The following is a 22,400-nucleotide window of genomic DNA, read 5'->3' as shown; positions in this document are numbered from 1 at the left end:
AGAATAAATACAGTACACAGCTGTACAGAATAGAATAAAATAATATACTATATACAGTAGAATAAAATAGAATAAAAATATACAATAAGATAAAAATAGAATACGAATGCTATATACAACTGAGTAAAAATACAACGATGCCAGAAAAGATTATTGCACTTAGTGTTATTGCACATGTGTGGATGTGTGTGTTTGTTCAGTTAAAGTCTTTGTTGTGGAGTCTGACAGCAGTGGGGAGGAAAGACCTGCGAAATCTCTCCGTCCCACACCGTGGGTGCCGCAGTCTCCCACTGAAGGAGCTGCTCAGTGCTGTCACAGTCTGCTGCATGGGGTTATCCTGTTATCCTGAAACTAGACAGGATAATTAGTTTGACCATTACTTTGTCTTTTAATCCTTATTTCTCCAGATTTCAGAGAGCAGGTCAGTATCCAGTTATCTCAGAATAGAAAAATGATTTCTTCCAGAGGAGACAAAGAACAGGCCTTTGTGATGGTCGCAACTTTCAAATGAAATGCTGAGATGTGAGTCAGCATTATATGCAAAGACCACAAAGAGAAGCAAAACATCTGCTGAGTGATGCAAAACAAGGGATCTGGAGACACAAGACAAGCTGAAAAAATAAATAAATAGAGATATAGAAAAAGAACCTATACCAAGGGATGCAAAGGGACAAAAGAGTGATGCAAAATGTTCACAAAAGGATGGAAAATGATGACAAAGAGAGTGATAAATACACTGACCTGTAGATCTGTGTCAGCGATGGAGAGGTGAATAATGCTGGAGAATTTGGGTAATAATGCCCCTGTGTAACACGTGGCTTTGAAGCCACCCATCTGGAATTTTCCCATAAACGAATCTTACTTACTTCAAGAAATAATCTAAATAAAAATAAATAATAAAAATAAAAAGGTATTTATTTACTTTACAATCCGTGCCAGGCCAAGAAAACTCACACTACTTATTAGAGCTATATTTTAAATACTCATCATCAGCTCAGCCAAGTAAAATCAGGGCTAAAGCACAGATAGATGAAGATTACATCTGTTAGCGTTTCAGAGTTGAAGTTTGAAGTTTCTGAACAAATAGTTTCCTCTGATTGTTCGGTAACCTTTTGCCTCACCACATCCAAGCAGAGGATATTTGGTGAAGAGCAAACAGAAAGCTGTGCAGCCTCCTCACAGTGTCCGTCATTGCAGCACAGGAGGCAAATGAAAGCCATGTCTCTGCACGAGTCTTTTTGATACAGCTGTTTGGGATCAGTGAACATTTTTCCTCATCAAATATCATTTCGCTCCATTGTGAGGATATTTCCCGGACACGTTTATACTCTTAGATAACCACAGGCATTCTTTTACGCCCAAGAAAGACTGCTCCCCCCCACCCCCTTCCTAAAAAAAAGAAAGAAAAAGAAATCATTTGACGCACAGGAAGTCATGAATTTTACATTTCGAGCAGCAGCTAAAGCTGTTTGTTTTGAATAAAAAAAAGCAGTGGTAGGCAGAAACAGCTCTCGATGTGGCAGAACAGAAGAGAAAACGAAAACAGCCCCACCTACAGAGACTCGAAGCAAATCTGAGGAAAAACACATCACAGTGCCTCCCACCTGAGTTTGACTGACAGGTAATTTCTGGAGAGAGCAGTGCAGAACACAGTGGACATTAGAGCTTAATAACAACAAAGGTGTCAGAAAAATGCAGATTGAGCAAAAATAAAGTGTAAATGTGCGAAGGTGCAACATCCCTTTCATACAAATTCTAATTTTATTCAATCTTTTCATCTCTCTCCCCTCTCCTCTTCTGACTGTCTCATTTTTTTCTCTTTTTTTCCAGAGAAATGAGGAGCGCAGACAAATGGAGACAGAACCTCCAAGCGTGGCCTCGAAGCTTCAGGTCAGTGATCTTATTTGGCCCCTGTGCGGAGGAAGAATTGCTTTTGGCTCGGCCGTGGACAACCATCCGAACCAAGGGGATTGGATGCTGCTGGGACACCCCAAGAGCCAATCAGAAAGGCCATCGATCAGTTCCCCTTAATCTCACAGCTGGTGAGCACATCCCCACTCCAATCTAAAAACCGACAGCTTAGTCAGAGTGACAGGGGATTGGCTGTCTTCCAAAGATTTGAACCTCTAAGGAAACAGATCCACATTAGAACAGAAACAGGTGGTACTTCACTCACCTCTCACCACCAAACTATCTGGCTGGAATAATTGGCTACAGAAATAAATAGAAGTGAAAATGTTTTGTCAGACTGTTCTTTAAAAAACAATTAAAATGCATATTGATGTGGTAGGCTGATATTATTTTTTAGGAGTAAAGCTAGTTATCTTTATTCAGACATGTTTTCTCTTAAGATGTTTATGAAAACAATAATTTAAGTTGATTGAGCAGGACTCAAGGACAATATTTTTCTTCTTTTTCTTTTTTTTGCCATGTACTGTGCACTGTGTGTCAGGCTGAATGAGTGCACACAGTGATTGCTTGATGAATGTATGTGAAGAGCTTGTTTCTAAAACGAGACATCTCCTATCTGAGAGAATAGAGATACAAAAATTTAAGGTTAGCTTTGTTGAAATGAGTCTCCTATTTTCATATCTTTAATGTATGGATAGATAATACGAATGAATGTGACATTTTTATGCATCAAGGACAGAATAATGAAATCCTTTTCACATCATCTGAGTTGTTAATGGTTTATTAAGGTATCCTGCTGTCTCCTCTTACACTAAAATGATGTCCTGCTGTCTGTGCACTAAATACTGCTATGCAAGATGTTCATATCTGCCTGTGCTAATGATGCAATAAGCTTAATCTAATGAGATATTTGATATTACTTCAGTATCAAATAGCCTCTGACTCTTTGTGTCAGCTCGATCAGAGCTTCCATGTAAAATTGCATTACAGTGAATAATAATAAAAAAAATCACTAGTTGTATTGCCTTAAACAAAGATCTTTATAGACAGAAAAACATGCAATTTTATGTATGCTATGTATGAGTAAGTCTGCGTAGGTGTATATGCAAATACAATACATATATATGTATATAGTATAGTGCACTGCCTGGATTGATTACAAGAAGGCCTATGACTCGATGCCCCACACCTGGATCCTAGAATACCTAGATCTGTACAAGATCAATAGGACCCTAAGAGCCTTCATCAGGAACTCAATGGGAATGTGGCGGACAACACTAGAGGCCAAATTCATGCCAATAGCTCAAGTCACCATCAAGTGCAGGATCTACCAAGGAGATGCTCTGTCCCCAATGCTGTTCTGCATAGGCCTGAACCCCCTCAGTGAGATCATTAACAAGACTGGCTACGGATACCGACTACGGAACGGAGCAGTTGTCAGCCACCTCCTGTACATGGATGACATCAAGCTGTATGCCAAGAGTGAACGCGACATTGACTTGCTCCACACCCCAGTATATACAGCAATGACATCGGAATGTCGTTCGGACTGGAGAAGTGTAGTCGGATGGTAACAAAGAGAGGGAAGGTAGTCAGAACTGAGGGGATCGAACCATCAGAAGGCAACAATGCAGACATAGTGGACAGCTACAAGTACTTGGGGATCCCACAGACAAAAGAGAACCACGAAGAGGACGCTGGGAAAGCTGCAACCACCAAGTACCTGCAGAGGGTCAGGCAAGTCAGCTGAACGGTAAGAATAAGATCCGGGCTATCAACACCTACTCCCTGCCCATGATCAGGTACCCTGCTGGGATAATAAGCTGGCCAAAGGAGGAGATAGAAGCCACTGACATCAAGACTAAAAATCGCCTGACCATGCATGGAGGGTTTCACCTAAAGTCCAGCACCCTGAGGCTGTACGCTAAGCGGAAGGAAGGAGGCTGGGGACTGTTGAATCTCAGCACCACAGTCCAGGATGAGACAACAAACATCCATGAATACATCAGGAAGATGGCTCCAACCGACCGCATGCTCAGTGAATAACTCAGGCAGCAAAACCCCAAGAAAGAGGAGGAACCATCATGGAAGAATAGGCCCTTGCATGGTATGTACCACCGGCAGATAGAGGAGGTGGCTGATATCCAGAAATCCTACCAGTGGCTGGACAAAGCCGGACTGAAAGACAGCACAGAAGCACTGATCACGGCAGCACAGGAACAAGCTCTGAGCACAAGATCCATAGATCCTGGGGTCTACCACACCAGGCAAGACCCCTGGTGCAGGCTGTGTAAAGATGTCCCTGAGACAATCCAGCACACAAAAGCAGAGTGCAAGATGCTAGGAGCACTAGGGCAGTAACTCCCAAGCTAGGCGAATGGCTCCAGAAGATCCCAGGAACAACATCCAAGATCTTGGTCCTTGATCTTGGCAGTCCTTGGGACAGCTAAGATACTGCGCAGGACCCTCAGGCTCCCAGGCCTCTGGTAGAGGACCTGAGCTTGAAGGATAGACCGCCCGCAGGGGCGAGAGGGGATTTTTTTGTGTGTGTTTGTGTTTTATTATTTTAATTCAGACTTCAGGAGACAAGCCTGCAGCTCAATGAGATGACATCTTTTGTATTACAGCCTCAAATTGCACAACACATGATACGCAGACACACAGATGCAGCTGAGCTCGTGTTGCTAGACTAAGTGACTTTAGTGCCAATGATAACAAGCTTTTCTCGCATTGGACATTTGATTTGACAAACACAGATGTAGCTAATGTTAATGATTGTATCTCACTCATGCTTTGGAACAAGATTTGTTGTTGTGCTGGCACTGCTGGAAAGTACAGTTAATTATTTGCACATTTCCATTTCAGAAGGCTCTACTGAGACCCAGACTCCTGAGTAGACCCAAGAGTTTGGGCTTGAGTCTACTCTTTTTAAAAATTCCTCATATTTACTGTAATAAATGGATGGTATTACCGTATTTTCACGACCATAAGGCGCACTGTGCTAAAAGGCGCAGTCTCAGTTATGTGTGCCCTTACTGTATTTAACACACACATAAGGCGCACTGGACCATAGGGCGCATACAAGTACCGTATGCGTATTTAAAAATAAAGCGGGAGCAAACGTGAATTCGGTACCTTACTCACATTTCTATTGCCGGTAATCGTCATCATCAACAACACACAAGCATACAAGTGTGCATATTTAAAAATAAAGCAGGAGCAAAACTGAGTTTGGTACTCACATTTTTATTACCAATAATCGTCATCATCAACAACACACAAGCATACAAGTGTGCATATTTAAAAATAAAGCAGGAGCAAAACTGAGTTTGGTACTCACATTTTTATTACCAATAATCGTCATCATCAACAACACACAAGCATACAAGTGTGCGTATTTAAAAATAAAGCAGGAGCAAAACAAAGTTTGGTACTCACATTTTTATCATCAATCAAACCCATCGAAGTCCTCATCCTCTGTGTCTGAATTGAACAGCTGCGCTAAATCTCCATCAAACATGCCAGGTTCACTGTCTTCACCGTCAGAGTCACTTTCCGTGCCGTGCGGCTCCTCGGAAACGATGCCGGCTTTTGCGAAAGCTCGAACAACAGTGCCAGCAGACATGTTAGCCCAAGCATCTACAATCCATTGGCAAATTGTGGCGTAACTCGCCCGGCGCTGCCTTCCACTCTTAGTGAAACTGTGGTCTCCACCGGTCATCCATCGCTCCCAGGCCGCTCGCAGCCTTACTTTGAACGGGCGGTTCACACCGATGTCCAGCGGTTGGAGTTCCTTTGTCAGGCCTCCCGGAATGACAGCAAGCTCACAGTTCATTTGCTTCACAAGTTTTTTCACATCGGCTGTGAGATGGGCACGCATAGAGTCACAGATCAACAGCGATGGTGATGCGTGGAAAAAAACCACCTGGTCTCCTTACATACACCTCCCTCAGCCAGTCTTTCATCATTTCCTCATCCATCCAGCCCTTTTCATTTGCCTTAATGATGATTTCTGCTGGAAACTTCTCTTTAGGCAAAGTCTTTCGCTTAAAAATCACCATAGGCGGCAGTTTCTGTCCATTAGCATGGCAGCCAAGCACAACAGTAAAAGAAGACTTTTCATACCCCGTTGTGCGTATCGCTACCGTGCTGGTCCCCTTCTTCTCCACAGTGTGACTCACCGGGATGTCAAAAGTGAGCGGGACCTCGTCCATGTTTGTGATGTGGCTGGGCTGGATGTTTTTGTCGCCGATGTGTTTGCTGCAGTAGGAGCGGAAGATGGCCAGCTTTTCCTTATAATCCGCTGGAAGTTGCTGCGCTATCGTAGTCCTGGTCCGGATGGAAAAATGGCACCGTTTCATAAAACGAAAGCACCAAGACGGACCTCCTTGGAAATGTTCATCTCTTCAGCTAGTGAAACTGCTTTTAGCCGAATGGTGACCGTCGAAACGCTTCTCCCGCTCGCTCTTTGCTCGATGATCCACCGCTCGAGTCTTTCCTCCAACTCGGGCCACCTCGCCTTATGTCCGCGGAAACTCAGCTGCGTTTTCTTGACCTGCCGGAGCTTGTTTTCCAGCTTCCTCCATTTGCGAACCATCGATTCGTTAATCTTAAATTCTCTCGCCGCTTCTCGATTTCCATGTTCCTCCGCGTAGCTGATGGCCTTCAGTTTAAACTGTGCTTCGTAAGCGTGTCTCTTTGCCATTTTCAGGGTTGTTAAAACAACGATGTCCTGCATAATGCACATACCTGTTCTTTTATACAGGTATGTGCGATTGTCCCGGTATATACGATCAACGCACACACTTCACCCTTTAACGTTCTCATGGTGTTCTCTACTACGTCCTCCTTACAACACATAGGGCGCACTGCGCTATAGGGCGCGCCGCACTTTTTGAAGAAAATCTAAGACTTTTAAGTGCGCCTTATGGTCGTGAAAATACGGTAATACTGGAACAGTGGATTTGATACCAAGATACTATACCAAGATCTTTTAATCTTGTCATCCTTCCAAAATATAGATATTCTACTCTGCCTTTAAGGCAATGTAACTAGATTATATGTGTTTAGGCTACTTTTTTTTTTTTTTTTTTTTTTTTACTATATTTAAATATATTAAAGCATTTTGCAGCTGGACAGGGCAGCTTTAGATTCCTGGTTTACTCAAATAGAGAAAAGACATATGTAAAGAGACATACGCAAATACATTGTATTACAGCTTTTCCAAAGCAAAACTGGAAAGGTTTGTGCTTGTACAACTGTTGTTGAAGTTTTCTTGCCAAGTTTTAGACTCGCAGATCAAAGAGATACCCTTCAAGTGTGACAGGCTGCATCTGTAGCAGAGGAACGCTGCCCAAACACTTCTGAAAGTGGGAAAGATTCTTTCCAACATATAAGCCATGGAAAAGGAGCTATTCAGTGCTGGCTTTGAAGTTATTTGAAATGGACAGTGTGGTGAAAAAGAATTTGTCCCCTTCCTGATTCCTTCGTTTTCTTCTTCTTCTTCTTTGCATATTTGTCACACTTAAATGTCTCATATCATCAAACAAATTCTAATATTAAACAAAAATAGGTAGAGTTTTTAAATGACTTTGCTAGGAGCTGAGTTTAATTTCACTAGCCACACCCAGGCCGATTCCTGGCAGTCTTTCACGTTGCTGTGGAGAAAATCTGGCCCACTCTTCTTTGCAGAAGTGCTTTAATTGAACCATACTGGAAGACTTTGAGCATAATCGGCCTGTTTAAGATCAAGTGTTTCAATTGGATTTCAATCTGGACTTTGACTTGGCCACTCAGAAACTTCCAATTTATTTTTGTTTTTTTGAGTCATTCAGAGGTGGACTTGTTGGTGTGTTTCGGATTATTGTCCCGCTGCATAACCCAAGTGTGCTTGAGACACAGGGCCCTGATGGACGGACATTCCCTTTCAGGATTTTCTGGTAGTGCAGAATTCGTGGTTCCATCAAATATAGCAAGTTTCCCATTTCCTGAAATAGTAAAACAGCCATCACACTACCACTACTAATTTTGATTGTTTGTCACGTGAAAGACAAAAAGGTAAGACAAGACTGATGGAGTGGCAGAAAGGGAACAGAAGAGAAAAACTCTACAAATTGATCTTAGGTGTTGGAAAACAAAACCAGGTCATGGATGTAGACTGGGGCAAAACACAGAGAAGAACAGATTTGAGGGTTATGAGGTTCGATTAGAAGATGGAGCAGGACTAAGAGATTCTTCTGGAAGATGCAGTGGTGCTCAACAGTGAAAGTGAATCCATACTGGAAGGCGAACTGGTTGTCGGGAGTTTGTCAGGAGGGAGGTGCTTGCTACTTGTCTGCTTGTGACAAAGACCCTTTCAAGATGAGAAGCTCAGGAGTAAAAACTATCGTCTCTAGGGAGGCATTGGACTGAGAGGCAGACAGAGGTCCAGTGCTGGCAGACCCAGGTGGAGTATGAAGTAAGACTATCAGAGTAGGTGAAGAATGTCAGAAGGCAGAATTCAGGAAATCTTTTAACCTCTCTGGTGAAGTTTCATCAGTCCAGCATTTTTCTGAGCTTGCTGATGCACTCTTCTCACCATTCCTTCTTTATACCACTCATGGTTCAGTAAAAGGACTAGATGTTGTAGTCCCTGATAATGCATTGCTTTAAATGCCGAGAATCCTGAGGGATGGCTGTTATGAGGAAAGGCAAAGCAGAAACTTTACCAGCAGCACACATCGTTGTGTGCCTCATCTTTCGGTCTTTTACCCAAGCTAATCTGCCAGTTTTTGGGGGGATTAGAGATCTGATCTAGATGATCATATTAAGATTTGGGACACATCATCAGTAGTGGACCTTGGATTCATCGGGTGTAAATGACTGTATAGAACCATGAGCAAGTACTTGAAATGTTCCAGCTGCTTCTTCAAAGCAAAACTTGAGTCTGCAGAGTCTGTGACTGATCAGTGCTTTGATTGCTTTTTCCATTAAGAAATGAAATCATCATTTAAAAACTTCATTTTGCATTTACTCGGGTTATCTTTGTCTAATATTAAAATTTGTTTGATGGTCTGAAACATGTAAATGTGACAAATATGCAAAAAATGTGAAAGCAGAGAGGAGGCAAATACTTTTTCACAGCACTGTAATATCATTGTGGCATTTCTTTTGGGTTATGATACTTGAAAATATGGACTGATGGTGCTCTCATTTTGTGGTTCCCCTGATTCTCTGCATCTGTTTTTGATGTTATAGCGGATGTAAAAAAAAAAAAGTACTGTAGTACTTCTAAAATAAATATTCGGAAAACTACCTGACCTTTTTAATGAGGTGAGAGTGTCCTTTAAACATATCATCCTAACTTTAACGACTTTTCTAAAAAACAGAATGTCAGTTCTACTTTTAATTTCTTGTGATTAATATGCACAGTAAAGTGTCAAAAATGTTGTTTACCCCTGGGCAGGATGAAACACCATCTGCTGAAAAATATGTAGAGAAAGTGAGTCAAATGCCCTCATTGCTCTTGAATTGTTGAGACAAGAATCTAAAAAACACTTTTTAAAGTTGATATTCACTTTTTGCTTTGAGGCAAATCTTTTATGCTCTGTGTACTATAGATAGTCCTTTCTCAACAATATCACTATTAAAAATAAACACCATATTCTTTTCCATTTCCACACATGGATCCAAACACATGCTTTTATATGCATTGTCTTTTTGCTGACTTTGATATGCACTGCCCAAGTCAATGGTGAGTTGCCTTTAACCTGCATTCCCTCTAATGGAGAGCAAATCCTCTGGTTTTACAAAGAAGTTTGGTTTCACAGAAGTCTATGGGGAAAAGACCACAAGGATCTGTGTTGTCTGACCTCAGTAAATGTATCGTTTCAGTGGCCACTTTTAAGTGTTATTAAATACTGCATAATGCTCATCGTGTTACAGTCTCAACAGAGTCAAAGAGAACAATCACGAAGGGTATCTTTTTTCCTTACCTTGTGGTTGAGAAGTATGCATGAGGATGTGAAGTTCCTAAGTTTCTCACCAAGAAGGTAGTGATGGATAAAGTACTCTGCTTGAGCTCAGATCAAAAAAGCATTACAATGGGACCTCACTAAACATCCATCCATTTATCCATCCATCTATTATCTTTTGGTTATCTAAAGTTGTGTTGCAGTGGCAGCAGGCTAAGCAGGGTATTCTATATGTTGTTCATTCCAGCAACACTTTGCAGTTTCTTTTGAGAGATACTGAAGTGTTCCTAGGGAACAAGAGATACACAGTCACTCTAGTAAGTGTGCAATGGGACAGACCAAGAAAACCTCAAAGGTTGCCAATCGGATGAACTACCACACTCTTTCAGTCATTTCCCATGTCTCATGAGCACAGGTGAGGGTTGGAACGTTGATGGACTGGCAAATCAAAAACTTTGTCTTTCTGCTCCATTCTCTTCACCACAGCAGTCTGACACTGCTGACGTTGCACCAGTCCAACTAATGCTCTGTTTTCCTATGACTCATAAATAAGAAATACTTGAACTCCCTCATTTGAGGCAGTGCATCTCCCCCAACTCACAGAGAGAATTTCACTGTTCTGTTGAAATCTAAAACCTTAAAGCTTTTGATGCTTCTCTCACTACTAGACCAATCTCTATACCAAGCAGCCTTAAATGTTGACTGTTAAAAAGACCCAAATTGTCAGGTACAAGATGACATCTTAAATTTCCTATGATGGAGCAGTGTTACTCGGATTCTGCTCAGGCACAGCAAAAACCTGTTATCAGCATATAGTTCGGTGATATTTATTTAATTTTATAACAGTGTGATATTAAAAATATTTATTTGGTCTCCAAAAATAGGTTTTCTCTTAATCAACACAAATTAAACCTGATTACACATCTCTGAATTGGTCGGTCCTTTATTCACAATATGACAATAAACACACATATATTTGTGATTTCTGCATTTGATCCTGAGATGACCTGAATGCAGCAGTCACAGAACTTTCTGGATGAGTTTGTGAGATTTACTTGCTTTGTTTAAAAGCACTTTATGTCCTAAAATCTGAATTTCTTTGGCAGATTTCCCCATCCAGCTCAGCCAAGGAATCAGAACAAACAAGCTTACTCTCAGAAATCTAACCTCTTGGGAGTCCAGGTGCAGCTCTGTTACAATCAGCCAAGCCTGTCTGGTAAAGCACTTTGCTTTGTGTAAGAAATATAAAAATGTTAGTGTTATCGTCCAGTTTCCAAGAAATTCATCTTGCCATTTTCACATACTTAAGTGGAATTCAAGGTACCACAATCGTGTATGCTACCGGGAGTGAAGGACTTGGGTAACCTAAACAGCATGCATGCATTCAGTATCATGGGAAGGCTGGAGCCTATCTGGAACACAGAGAAAGATAATCATTCACGCTCACAGGCAACGGGGAGAACATGAAAGGCCTCACCAGCTGCTTGACTCAAACCCAGGACCTTCTTGGTGTAATGAAAGAAGGCGTTAAAGAGTGCTAACCACTGCACTGCCAGGCCACCCTGCTAGCATAGAGTTGTTAAAAACAAAACAAAGAAAAAAACCCACCAACTGCAGAGCAGTTAGCCCAATGATGAAAGCACTGGGTCTAAGTAGAATGCTGACTGGTTAGGCAGAAGGCTTGAATATGACTATTTTCTGTTGTTGGAGCTAAGCTAAAGGACCAACAACAGCACAAACGTAAAAGCTGACCAAAGACTGCTTTTTTCAAGATTTCTGACACCGCCCCCTGGTGACAGCACACAGCTACAGCATGTGGATGTGAGTGCAAAGCTCTCTTTACAAGCTCTGTAAAGAAAGAAAAGCAAAACAAAAAAAATGTGGTATGTGTATTGTTAATTAGTTCTGCTAGCATTAAATAAATATTTGATTTTAATTATTCTATTTGTCATGAAAGTTTATTTTGAACAACACTTCCACAGCTTTTTGTTACGTTACTATTACTCTTTAAATGCTGATTCTAGCTGCTTAACATCTGCACTACAACCAAATTTACATGATGCCATTTAACACTGTCACATTTTTAGTTTAGCATTTTATTAGAATGCAAATTTTGCTGGTGGAAATGGTACTAGCTTTGCAGGTGTAGCCCGGGAGCCTTTTGCTGTGAGGCTAAATGCTGACCACTAAGCCACCCTGCTGCAAAATAAATATAATGTAGAAATTTCTCCTAGATGATTTCATGAGAAGTTATCGGAATAACCAAATAGACGCACCATGATTCATCATAAATGTATACAAAAGATCATGGAGATCTATCAAATATCTGCTGCTATAGTTCATTTTGGACCAAAGGGTAGCTTTTCATTTAGCGACTGGAAAAGCTTTTGCTTCTATAAAGAGAAACGTCTATGATTTGTGTACACAGGTTGGTTCTTTTAGATTTTGTTTAAACATCCGACAAAGTTACACATAAAAAAAATACCTTCACAGCACAGTAGATGTTTGAAAATTAGCCCCAAGCCTAAATAACCCTTGTTTTTCCTCCTTTACATCTGAAACGAAAACACAGCCTGTGGTTTCACATACTGAACTATATACAGCATCCCACAAAATGCAGCAGCTTCCTGGTATTCCCTTCTCTAAATTCGGCTTTTACTTTTAAAAACTGTGCTCCCTGCAGTAGCCCCTCATGGCATTATATATGAAAACAGCCCTCCTAAAAAAAACCATTACCTAAATTTGTATCTGCCCTTTTCACACTGAAGGCAGGATGGCAAGCTGTAGCAGATGGCCAAAAGACTTCCTATTTTCACAGACTGCTAATTAGAGCCCTAACCACAGCTCACCTTTAATGTCAGCCACAGACTGCTTTTAGTGCAATTAGCCTAATGGGGTCCGGGCCTGTGAATAGCCTGTAATATTTAGTAAGGGCCAGGCATTGCACTGGAGTTAGTGTATGTCAAAATAAAGGACAAAAGAGGTCTAACACATCGCAGAACCATTTATTACAGGAACTGATGGAGGGCGAGACTGTAACCGTGATTACCCAGAGAAACTATTTAATTAGATGCATTAATAATTGAACTAATTAGCTCCCATGTGTCTCGCAAATGAAGAGGGAACCTGGAGCTTCACTTGCACCACATCAGCTGATTAATTAGTCTGCTGATCGTTAGCTGTCTTGATGGCCTATATGCGATCAGATGAGAGGGTGGATAATGAGGAATAGTCGGTCGATGGTGCTGGTTAATTAGTGTGACCTGATCCAGGGGCCATGTTAGAACAGTTGTTGATGCCACAGCTTCTAATGAGGAGGATTTAGGGCCGGATGATCTATTTGGAAGCAGGCTGCAGTGTTGTTTGTGGATTTGGATGTGTACCAGCCTTGATAACCCCTTTGAAAATCACTACATTTTTCCAATAATCTGTCTACAGGGACTATGTCCAAATGTTCAATATTAACTTTAAATAATGACCTTCCCATGCCCTACTGTATTTCTATTCATAAAATTTCAATATAGTGACTTACAGCAGGTCTGGGACTTAAAAATTGCCTTTCAAGGCTATTCACAATTCATCTTTTGCATTTATATAAGGAGAAAATTGAATGCAGTAGGCTTATGATAAATCTATTTTAGATGGTTCCATAGCAAGAATTCCTATAACTACTGCGTCTAAATGTCTTAAAGATTAAATTATTCACCTTAAATAACTTATATAACATGTTCTTATAAGGAGGTAATATTATCAGTCTATTACTGAGGTTGCAAAGACATATAAATGCTCTACAGCATAATTAAAGTATCACATCATCTTATAGTATTAATCAAGACTGTGCATTATGCCAGAGGAAGTTGCAGGACTATCCAAAACCAATTTGTTGTTCTTAGTGATGTTCTTAAATGGCTTTAAAAATGTGTTTTCTTCAAATGCCTGCAGTATGATTCATGACTACATTGAGTTTATTGTCCTATAACTGATTCACAATATGACATCTCTTTCAATACTATAGTATCACAAATAAATCAATCAGTTCTTTATCGAACGCCTTCGTTTTAAGATTCTTTCTCATGTTGTAAAATCATTTAAAAACAGTTTTCACAGGACTCTACGCTGTCCTGTGAAAAACTGAGTCCACCCCATGATTCAGTGGCTTGCAGAGACATCTTTAGCAGCTGCAACTTGAAGTAATAATTTTCTGTATGACTTTTTCAGTCTTTCACATTGTTGTGGAAGAATTTTTGCCCAATCTTCTTTACAACATTTCTTCAGTTCATTCAGGTTTGTGAGCATTTGTTTGTGCACAGCTCTCTTAAGGTCCCCAACAGCTTTCAATTAGGTTGAGGTCTGGACTTTGACTGGGCCATTGCAACACCTTGATTGTTTTTCTTTTCCCACTATTCTGTTGTAGAGTTGCTGCTGTGCTTGGAATCATTGTCCTTTTGCATGCCCCAATTTTGGCCTATCTTTAGCTGTCAGACAGATGGCCTCACATTTGACTTCACAATGCTTTGGTATACAGAGGAGTTCATGGCCAACTCAGTGACTGAGTGCCAAGGTCCCGTGGCTATGAAAAAGCCCACATCATCTTCTCTCCACCAATGTACTTAACAGTCAGTATGAGGTGTTTGTGTTGATATCCTGTGGTTGGTTTTCATGCTGTGCATCAATTAATATCTTCATTTTTGTCACGGTCCTGGGTCTCCTGACCCAGCGTTTTTAGTTCTTTGTGATTTTCGTATTATTGTACTTGTGTGTGATTTATTCTATGGCTTCTAGTTTTGATCCCTTGCCCTTCATGTCTCTCTGTGTCCCCTCTGTTCTGTGTAATTGTGTCTTTGCATGTTTGAGTTTCTTGTTTTCTGTCACTCTGCATTGTGCATTATGTTCTCATGGTTGGTTTTTTGTTACTCTCTCTAGTCTAGTCTCTTGTGTTCCCAGCTGAGTATTTCCCTGTGTATTTTGGTTCTTAGACCTCTGCCTTATGGTTTATGTCTCTGTATTTCTTAGTTGCTGTCTCCACTGTGTCAAGTTCGCGTCTCTGTGTGATACTTCCTGTTTTACTTTGAAGGTCCGTTTCTTATGTGAATGTGTCCTGCTTTGCTTGTCTCGTCAGTCCTGATTTCTCCCAGCTGTGCCCTCCTTCTGTGTCTCATTCCCCTCGTTACTCCCCAGTGTATTTAAACCCTGTGTTTCTCTGAGTCGGTGTGACGTCGTCCCTCATGCTGTGTGTGGATCTCCCTGTAAGTTCTTAGTTTGTGGCTTCCCAGTTTAGTTTGTATGTTTGTTCTACCGGCAAATAAAGCTGTGTTTTGAGTTCATTCCCTCGAGTCTGTGAGTCCTGCATTTTGGGTCCAACTCCCGCCTGCCGCACAGCGATTCATGACAGTACGACGTCACCAGATATGGACCCAGCAGCACTCAACCCACCAGAAGAACTGCGTCTGGACATTATCTACTCCGTGGAAAGACTCCTGCATCTGTGGCTCGAACATGAGGGGAAGGAATTTCGCCGTGCTGTGGAAACCAAACTACAGCGTTTAATCTCTGGTCTTCCCTGGCTACTCAGTGCGTTCCACCCACTTGAACAGGATTTAATCCACAACGAACTCCACCTTCATCCCCCAGCTGCTACTACCCACCTGCCTGAAGGGCCGGATGTGGAGCCGCTCGGCCCGTCAGAACCATCATCAAAAAAGAAACGACGATCACGCCGCCAGCGCGCCACCCCACAGCCGGACATTCAGACTTGTACATCGCCGGCTATGGTGAATAAGGACTCTTTTTCTGTGTCGAACCGTGGGACTATTCGTTCAGGGGTTGTGTTTTGTGCTACGGATGGAAATGTGAACAGTTTATTAGCTGCCCGGCCTCCTGAAGCTCTCTTAGCTGCCCGGCCTCCTGAAGCTCTCTTAGCTGCCCGGCCTCCTGAAGCTCTCTTAGCTGCCCGGCCTCCTGAAGCTCTCTTAGCTGCCCGGCCTCCTGAAGCTCTCTTAGCTGCCCGGCCTCCTGAAGCTCTCTTAGCTGCCCGGCCTCCTGAAGCTCTCTTAGCTGCCCGGCCTCCTGAAGCTCTCTTAGCTGCCCGGCCTCCTGAAGCTCTCTTAGCTGCCCGGCCTCCTGAAGCTCTCTTAGCTGCCCGGCCTCCTGAAGCTCTCTTAGCTGCCCGGCCTCCTGAAGCTCTCTTAGCTGCCCGGCCTCCTGAAGCTCTCTTAGCTGCCCGGCCTCCTGAAGCTCTCTTAGCTGCCCGGCCTCCTGAAGCTCTCTTAGCTGCCCGGCCTCCTGAAGCTCTCTTAGCTGCCCGGCCTCCTGAAGCTCTCTTAGCTGCCCGGCCTCCTGAAGCTCTCTTAGCTGCCCGGCCTCCTGAAGCTCTCTTAGCTGCCCGGCCTCCTGAAGCTCTCTTAGCTGCCCGGCCTCCTGAAGCTCTCTTAGCTGCCCGGCCTCCTGTGTCCCCCTTAGCTGCCCGGCCTCCTGTGTCCCCGCTAGCACAGCCATTTTCACCTCTACCATCGCTTCAGTCATCAGTTCGGTCTGCCACTCAGTCGCCCTTAGTTCCGTCATCCACACTACCACCTGTTTCCCTTCCATCACTACACCCAGCCATTCAGGCTGCTACTCAGTCAGACATTCAACCCATAGCCCTGCCGTTAATATGCTCTGTAGCTGAGCCACTAGCCGCCCGACCCGCAGCCACTTCAGCCACTCCTCCACCCGTCACACCTCCACTACAACCATCACTGCAGTCAACCACCAGCACCACAACCGTCACTACCTCTAGTTCATTCCCCTGTGAAGTCATTAACTCCACCACCTACTCCACTCTCACCACCACCGTTACTACAGACATCAGTTCAGTCCCCTGTGCAGTCATTTACTTCTCCACCGTTAGCAGCTCAGGTCCCCGTGTGTCCAGCAGCTCAGGTCCCCGTGTGTCCAGCAGCTCAGGTCCCCGTGTGTCCAGCAGCTCAGGTCCCCGTGTGTCCAGCAGCTCAGGTCCCCGTGTGTCCAGCAGCTCAGGTCCCCGTGTGTCCAGCAGCTCAGCTCGCACCTGAACCTTTGGCCCAGTTCCCCGTAGCAGTGCAGTTTTCTAGCCAGCTTAACGTTGAGCCCGGGGTCCCAATTCTCTCTGGCTCTACATCGGCTCCTGCTGGAAGCTCGGATGAGCTCATCCAGCACTCCGCGGCTCCCGTGCCGCCATCTACCTCGTCCGCTGGGGGTTCCAGTGAGCCCAGCCAGCACCTCCTCGTCTCCGCTGGAGGGTCCGAGGGGCCCGTCCAGCCTCCTGTCTCGTCAGCTGGAGGGTCCGAGGGGCCCGTCCAGCCTCCTGTCTCGTCAGCTGGAGGGTCCGAGGGGCCCGTCCAGCCTCCTGTCTCGTCAGCTGGAGGGTCCGAGGGGCCCGTCCAGCCTCACGCCGCACCAGCTGGAGGGTCCGAGGGGCCCGTCCAGCCTCCTGTCTCGTCAGCTGGAGGGTCCGAGGGGCCCGTCCAGCCTCCTGTCTCGTCAGCTGGAGGGTCCGAGGGGCCCGTCCAGCCTCCTGTCTCGTCAGCTGGAGGGTCCGAGGGGCCCGTCCAGCCTCACGCCGCACCAGCTGGAGGGCCCGAGGAGCCTGTCCAGCCACCACCTGCGACCGCCTCGTCGTCGCCTGGTCCGGCCTCTGCCTCTGCTTCTGCTACGCCTGGTCCGGCCTCTGCCTCTGCTACGCCTGGTCCGGCCTCTGCCTCTGCTACGCCTGGTCCGGCCTCTGCCTCTGCTACGCCTGGTCCGGCCTCTGCCTCTGCTACGCCTGGTCCGGCCTCTGCCTCTGCTACGCCTGGTCCGGCCTCTGCCTCTGCTACGCCTGGTCCGGCCTCTGCCTCTGCTACGCCTGGTCCGGCCTCTGCCTCTGCTACGCCTGGTCCGGCCTCTGCCTCTGCTACGCCTGGTCCGGCCTCTGCCTCTGCTACGCCTGGTCCGGCCTCTGCCTCTGCTACGCCTGGTCCGGCCTCTGCCTCTGCTACGCCTGGTCCGGCCTCTGCCTCTGCTACGCCTGGTCCGGCCTCTGCCTCTGCTACGCCTGGTCCGGCCTCTGCCTCTGCTACGCCTGGTCCGGCCTCTGCCTCTGCCTCTGCTACGCCTGGTCCGGCCTCTGCCTCTGCTACGCCTGGTCCGGCCTCTGCCTCTGCTACGCCTGGTCCGGCCTCTGCCTCTGCTACGCCTGGTCCGGCCTCTGCCTCTGCTACGCCTGGTCCGGCCTCTGCCTCTGCTACGCCTGGTCCGGCCTCTGCCTCTGCTACGCCTGGTCCGGCCTCTGCCTCTGCTACGCCTGGTCCGGCCTCTGCCTCTGCTACGCCTGGTCCGGCCTCTGCCTCTGCTACGCCTGGTCCGGCCTCTGCCTCTGCTACGCCTGGTCCGGCCTCTGCCTCTGCTACGCCTGGTCCGGCCTCTGCCTCTGCTACGCCTGGTCCGGCCTCTGCCTCTGCTACGCCTGGTCCGGCCTCTGCCTCTGCTTCTGCTACGCCTGGTCCGGCCTCTGCCTCTGCTTCTGCTACGCCTGGTCCGGCCTCTGCCTCTGCTTCTGCTACGCCTGGTCCGGCCTCTGCCTCTGCTTCTGCTACGCCTGGTCCGGCCTCTGCCTCTGCTTCTGCTACGCCTGGTCCGGCCTCTGCCTCTGCTTCTGCTACGCCTGGTCCGGCCTCTGCCTCTGCTTCTGCTACGCCTGGTCCGGCCTCTGCCTCTGCTTCTGCTACGCCTGGTCCGGCCTCTGCCTCTGCTTCTGCTACGCCTGGTCCGGCCTCTGCCTCTGCTTCTGCTACGCCTGGTCCGGCCTCTGCCTCTGCTTCTGCTACGCCTGGTCCGGCCTCTGCCTCTGCTTCTGCTACGCCTGGTCCGGCCTCTGCCTCTGCTTCTGCTACGCCTGGTCCGGCCTCTGCCTCTGCTTCTGCTACGCCTGGTCCGGCCTCTGCCTCTGCTTCTGCTACGCCTGGTCCGGCCTCTGCCTCTGCTTCTGCTACGCCTGGTCCGGCCTCAGCGTCGCCACAGTCTGGTCCTGTGCCCACCAGGCCATGGCCAGCACGCCTGAGACTGGAGGGCCGCCGCTGCCTTCCGCGCGGCCGGCCCCCTGAACTGCTCCGTCGTCTCCTTCGCCGCCGCCGTTGCCTTCCGCACGGTCGGCCCCCTGAACTGCTCTGTGTTTGGGTTGTTTTCTTGGGCTCCGGTGTTTGCTGTGCTCTTTTGTTTTCTGTTCCGAGCCCTCCGTCCTGGGCCCCCGCCGCCCGCCCTGGGTTGTTTTCTGTTTGGTTTTGTTTTTCTGTGTTTGGGCTGTCTGGAGCCAGCCCTTGAGGGGGGGGGGGGTACTGTCACGGTCCTGGGTCTCCTGACCCAGCGTTTTTAGTTCTTTGTGATTTTCGTATTATTGTACTTGTGTGTGATTTATTCTATGGCTTCTAGTTTTGATCCCTTGCCCTTCATGTCTCTCTGTGTCCCCTCTGTTCTGTGTAATTGTGTCTTTGCATGTTTGAGTTTCTTGTTTTCTGTCACTCTGCATTGTGCATTATGTTCTCATGGTTGGTTTTTTGTTACTCTCTCTAGTCTAGTCTCTTGTGTTCCCAGCTGAGTATTTCCCTGTGTATTTTGGTTCTTAGACCTCTGCCTTATGGTTTATGTCTCTGTATTTCTTAGTTGCTGTCTCCACTGTGTCAAGTTCGCGTCTCTGTGTGATACTTCCTGTTTTACTTTGAAGGTCCGTTTCTTATGTGAATGTGTCCTGCTTTGCTTGTCTCGTCAGTCCTGATTTCTCCCAGCTGTGCCCTCCTGTGTCTCATTCCCCTCGTTACTCCCCAGTGTATTTAAACCCTGTGTTTCTCTGAGTCGGTGTGACGTCGTCCCTCATGCTGTGTGTGGATCTCCCTGTAAGTTCTTAGTTTGTGGCTTCCCAGTTTAGTTTGTATGTTTGTTCTACCGGCAAATAAAGCTGTTTTGAGTTCATTCCCTCGAGTCTGAGTCCTGCATTTTGGGTCCAACTCCCGCCTGCCACACAGCGATTCATGACAATTTTGGTCTCCTCTTACAAGAAGTCTTGCTGAGAACTTTGCAAACATAAGCTAGACAAGGCTTTTCCCCTGACAACCCTTCCAAAACAAGCCATATTTATTCAGTCTTTTTCTAATTGTAGTGTCATTTTAACATTTAACATGCTAACTGAGGTCTGTACAGTGAGATGTGGCTCTTGGGTTTTTGCAGTTCCACTTAACATTGCATGGTCTGATCTTGGCGTTAAATTGATGGGATGTCCAATCCTGGGAAAATTGACACCTATATCAAGTGTTTTCCAGTTCCGAATAATCTTTCTCACTATAGAACGACAGACTTGAGATTATTTGCAAATGGCTTTATAACCCTTTGCAGACTGGCAGCAACACTGTCGGTTAAGCAATTGCTGATGTCTTTCTTCCTTCTCATTGTGTTCACACACCTGAATACTACAGTCCAGCAAACTGCCAAAACATCAGCTAAGTTAATCAAGTGCATTTAATTAACAGCATCTGGCCACAACATATTCTCTTCATTTTTAATGACTCCTTGCTTACGATATCACTATACTCGAGGAGTCAGAAGGTTATAGCAGCCAGTCTGCTGACAAATGCATTGATACATTAGTATGATAGCCTGGATAGGATCTGAGCACTTTATTTCATTAATGTTACCATGTGTATCATATGTATGCGCCACAGAACATTTGTCTGCATGCAGCGGCTCTATTCCCCACCAGTTTGAGAACCACTGCTTATCACCTATTAACAACCTGTGGTAATAGGTTTGCCAATTAGGTCATTGTGACCTTTAGCTGATGTATATTTTTATGGTTTTTGCTTAATATTTCCACATTGGGCTGCACTACCAATTTCATTGTCAGTTTTAGCTAATTTCTAGAGCTTAGATTTCCTTAAAAAATCAGCATGTAGCGTTAGGTGAGCCTACTCAAGCCCTAAACTCTTTAGTAGACACACCTTTGTTTTAATGTTTTTATGTCATACATGCTGATCATAGTCTCACGGGGACCCAAAGTATGATCATTACTTTTCTGGCATGGTCTATGCTTTTTGTGTTCTATTAACTTCTTAATTTTCCCACAAGGTCTTGCTGTATGTAATTGCTCTATTATGAAGCTTTCAGCTACTTTATTGCTCTTTTATAGGTTCCAATTTCCTGTCATATTCATGGAAGACTGAAGGTATAGACAAGCTTTTTTATGTGATCTATATTGGCATCGCCCCCACTAACCTACAATCTCTAAAGCATTACTAAAAATCTCCAGAAGAAATGATGTTGGGCTTTTAGCAGTTTAATCATGTTTTTATTCCATATTTCCCTGTTCAAGGCCATCTAAAATGATGTATTCATTTCGAAACCCGGAGTCAACGCATTAGGGTATCTTTTTAAGTATTTCCTGATTATGGCATCTGGAGATTTAATCACCTGTGTGGCTATTTCGTTTTGAAAACTGTATTACAGATACCTTTCATGGTATCTGTAATACAGTATAGTCTTAGTCCGAGCTAATCTATTACCTTTAAAAAACACCCCAAGTACATTAATAAAGGATGAACACGTTGAACAGGCGCGCGCCTGTGCACGTTCGCGCACAAAAAAGGCTCTGCATCTGTCGTGCTGAAAAGCCACAGCTTTGACTACAGGGCGCCCTGGAGATAATTGGTGTCCTTGGAGTTGAATAAGCTCATTTTAAAACACCTCAGGCCCGGGCTGTCCTGGTGTGTGACTGTGTATTGAATAATTGATTTGGAGAGGGAGGGGGCGGTTACTATCAGATCTGAACATAATGACTTTATATAATTAGCACGCAGCGTTAAAAAAACATTTGACTCTGGGAGTTTTTTGCAGTGTGAGAGAGAGACAGAGAGAGGGGAGAGAGAGAGAGAGAGAGAGAGAGAGAGAGAGAGGAGGGGGGAGGCTCGTTGTGTGCAGGAGGGCTCATTTGAGGGGAACAGCCGCAGCCTGTGCAGATAGAGAAATACTTACGCACTGATATCAGCCAAGATAATGCTAAGCCACTGTTGATTTGGGGACATCTCTACTGCAGGGCAAGGTGATACTCCGAGAAGCTGTTTTCATCCATCCACGGGCTATTTTTACGCGCGAGGGAAAAGAGAGCGACTCCGCGGCTGTTTCTCTCGGCTCTCTCTTCGGGGACTATGAAGAGCGGAGCTGAAGTTTGAGCGACTCTAGGTTCAAACAGCGCGTCCAGGCCTCAGTGTTTGTTACCGCTCTTCCACGCAGGAGAGTAAAGGCTGGTATTTCTCCCACTGTTGGATTATTGCCGTTTACCTAAAGGATGGTGCTGGACAAGGAGGAGAGTGAGTACACGTTCCCTTGCTTAAACTGGTACTCAGTACTTCCACTTTAATGGGCACACCTGTGCAACACAATGCAACCCCAAGCAACTATTTTACCACATCAGGTCGATTTTGATGATGTTGACAGAATCATAAAGGCTTTAAACCAATAACATGCTTCAGGTTACTTATATATAAACGGAAACAA

At 45.3% G+C, this 22,400-nt stretch overlaps 1 protein-coding gene across 1 annotated transcript in view; it reads left to right on the top strand.

The window, feature by feature from the left end:
- The first annotated feature begins 21,829 nt into the window (after window positions 1–21,829).
- LOC146665313 (rhombotin-1-like) overlaps window positions 21,830–22,400 on the top strand; it is a 13,987-nt gene continuing 13,416 nt past the window's right edge. The window contains exon 1 of the mRNA XM_085412914.1: window positions 21,830–22,213. Within this exon, the coding sequence (XP_085269040.1) occupies window positions 22,192–22,213 (22 nt within the window). The 5' untranslated portion in view covers window positions 21,830–22,191. The remainder of the gene's footprint in view (window positions 22,214–22,400) is intronic.

The sequence above is a fragment of the Rhamphochromis longiceps genome, linkage group LG7 (genome assembly GCF_057381845.1).
Source record: "Rhamphochromis longiceps isolate RC_006_pf linkage group LG7, R_longiceps_female_GT1.1, whole genome shotgun sequence".
Lineage (NCBI taxonomy): Eukaryota > Metazoa > Chordata > Actinopteri > Cichliformes > Cichlidae > Rhamphochromis > Rhamphochromis longiceps.
This window is presented reverse-complemented; position numbering and strand designations above follow the sequence as displayed.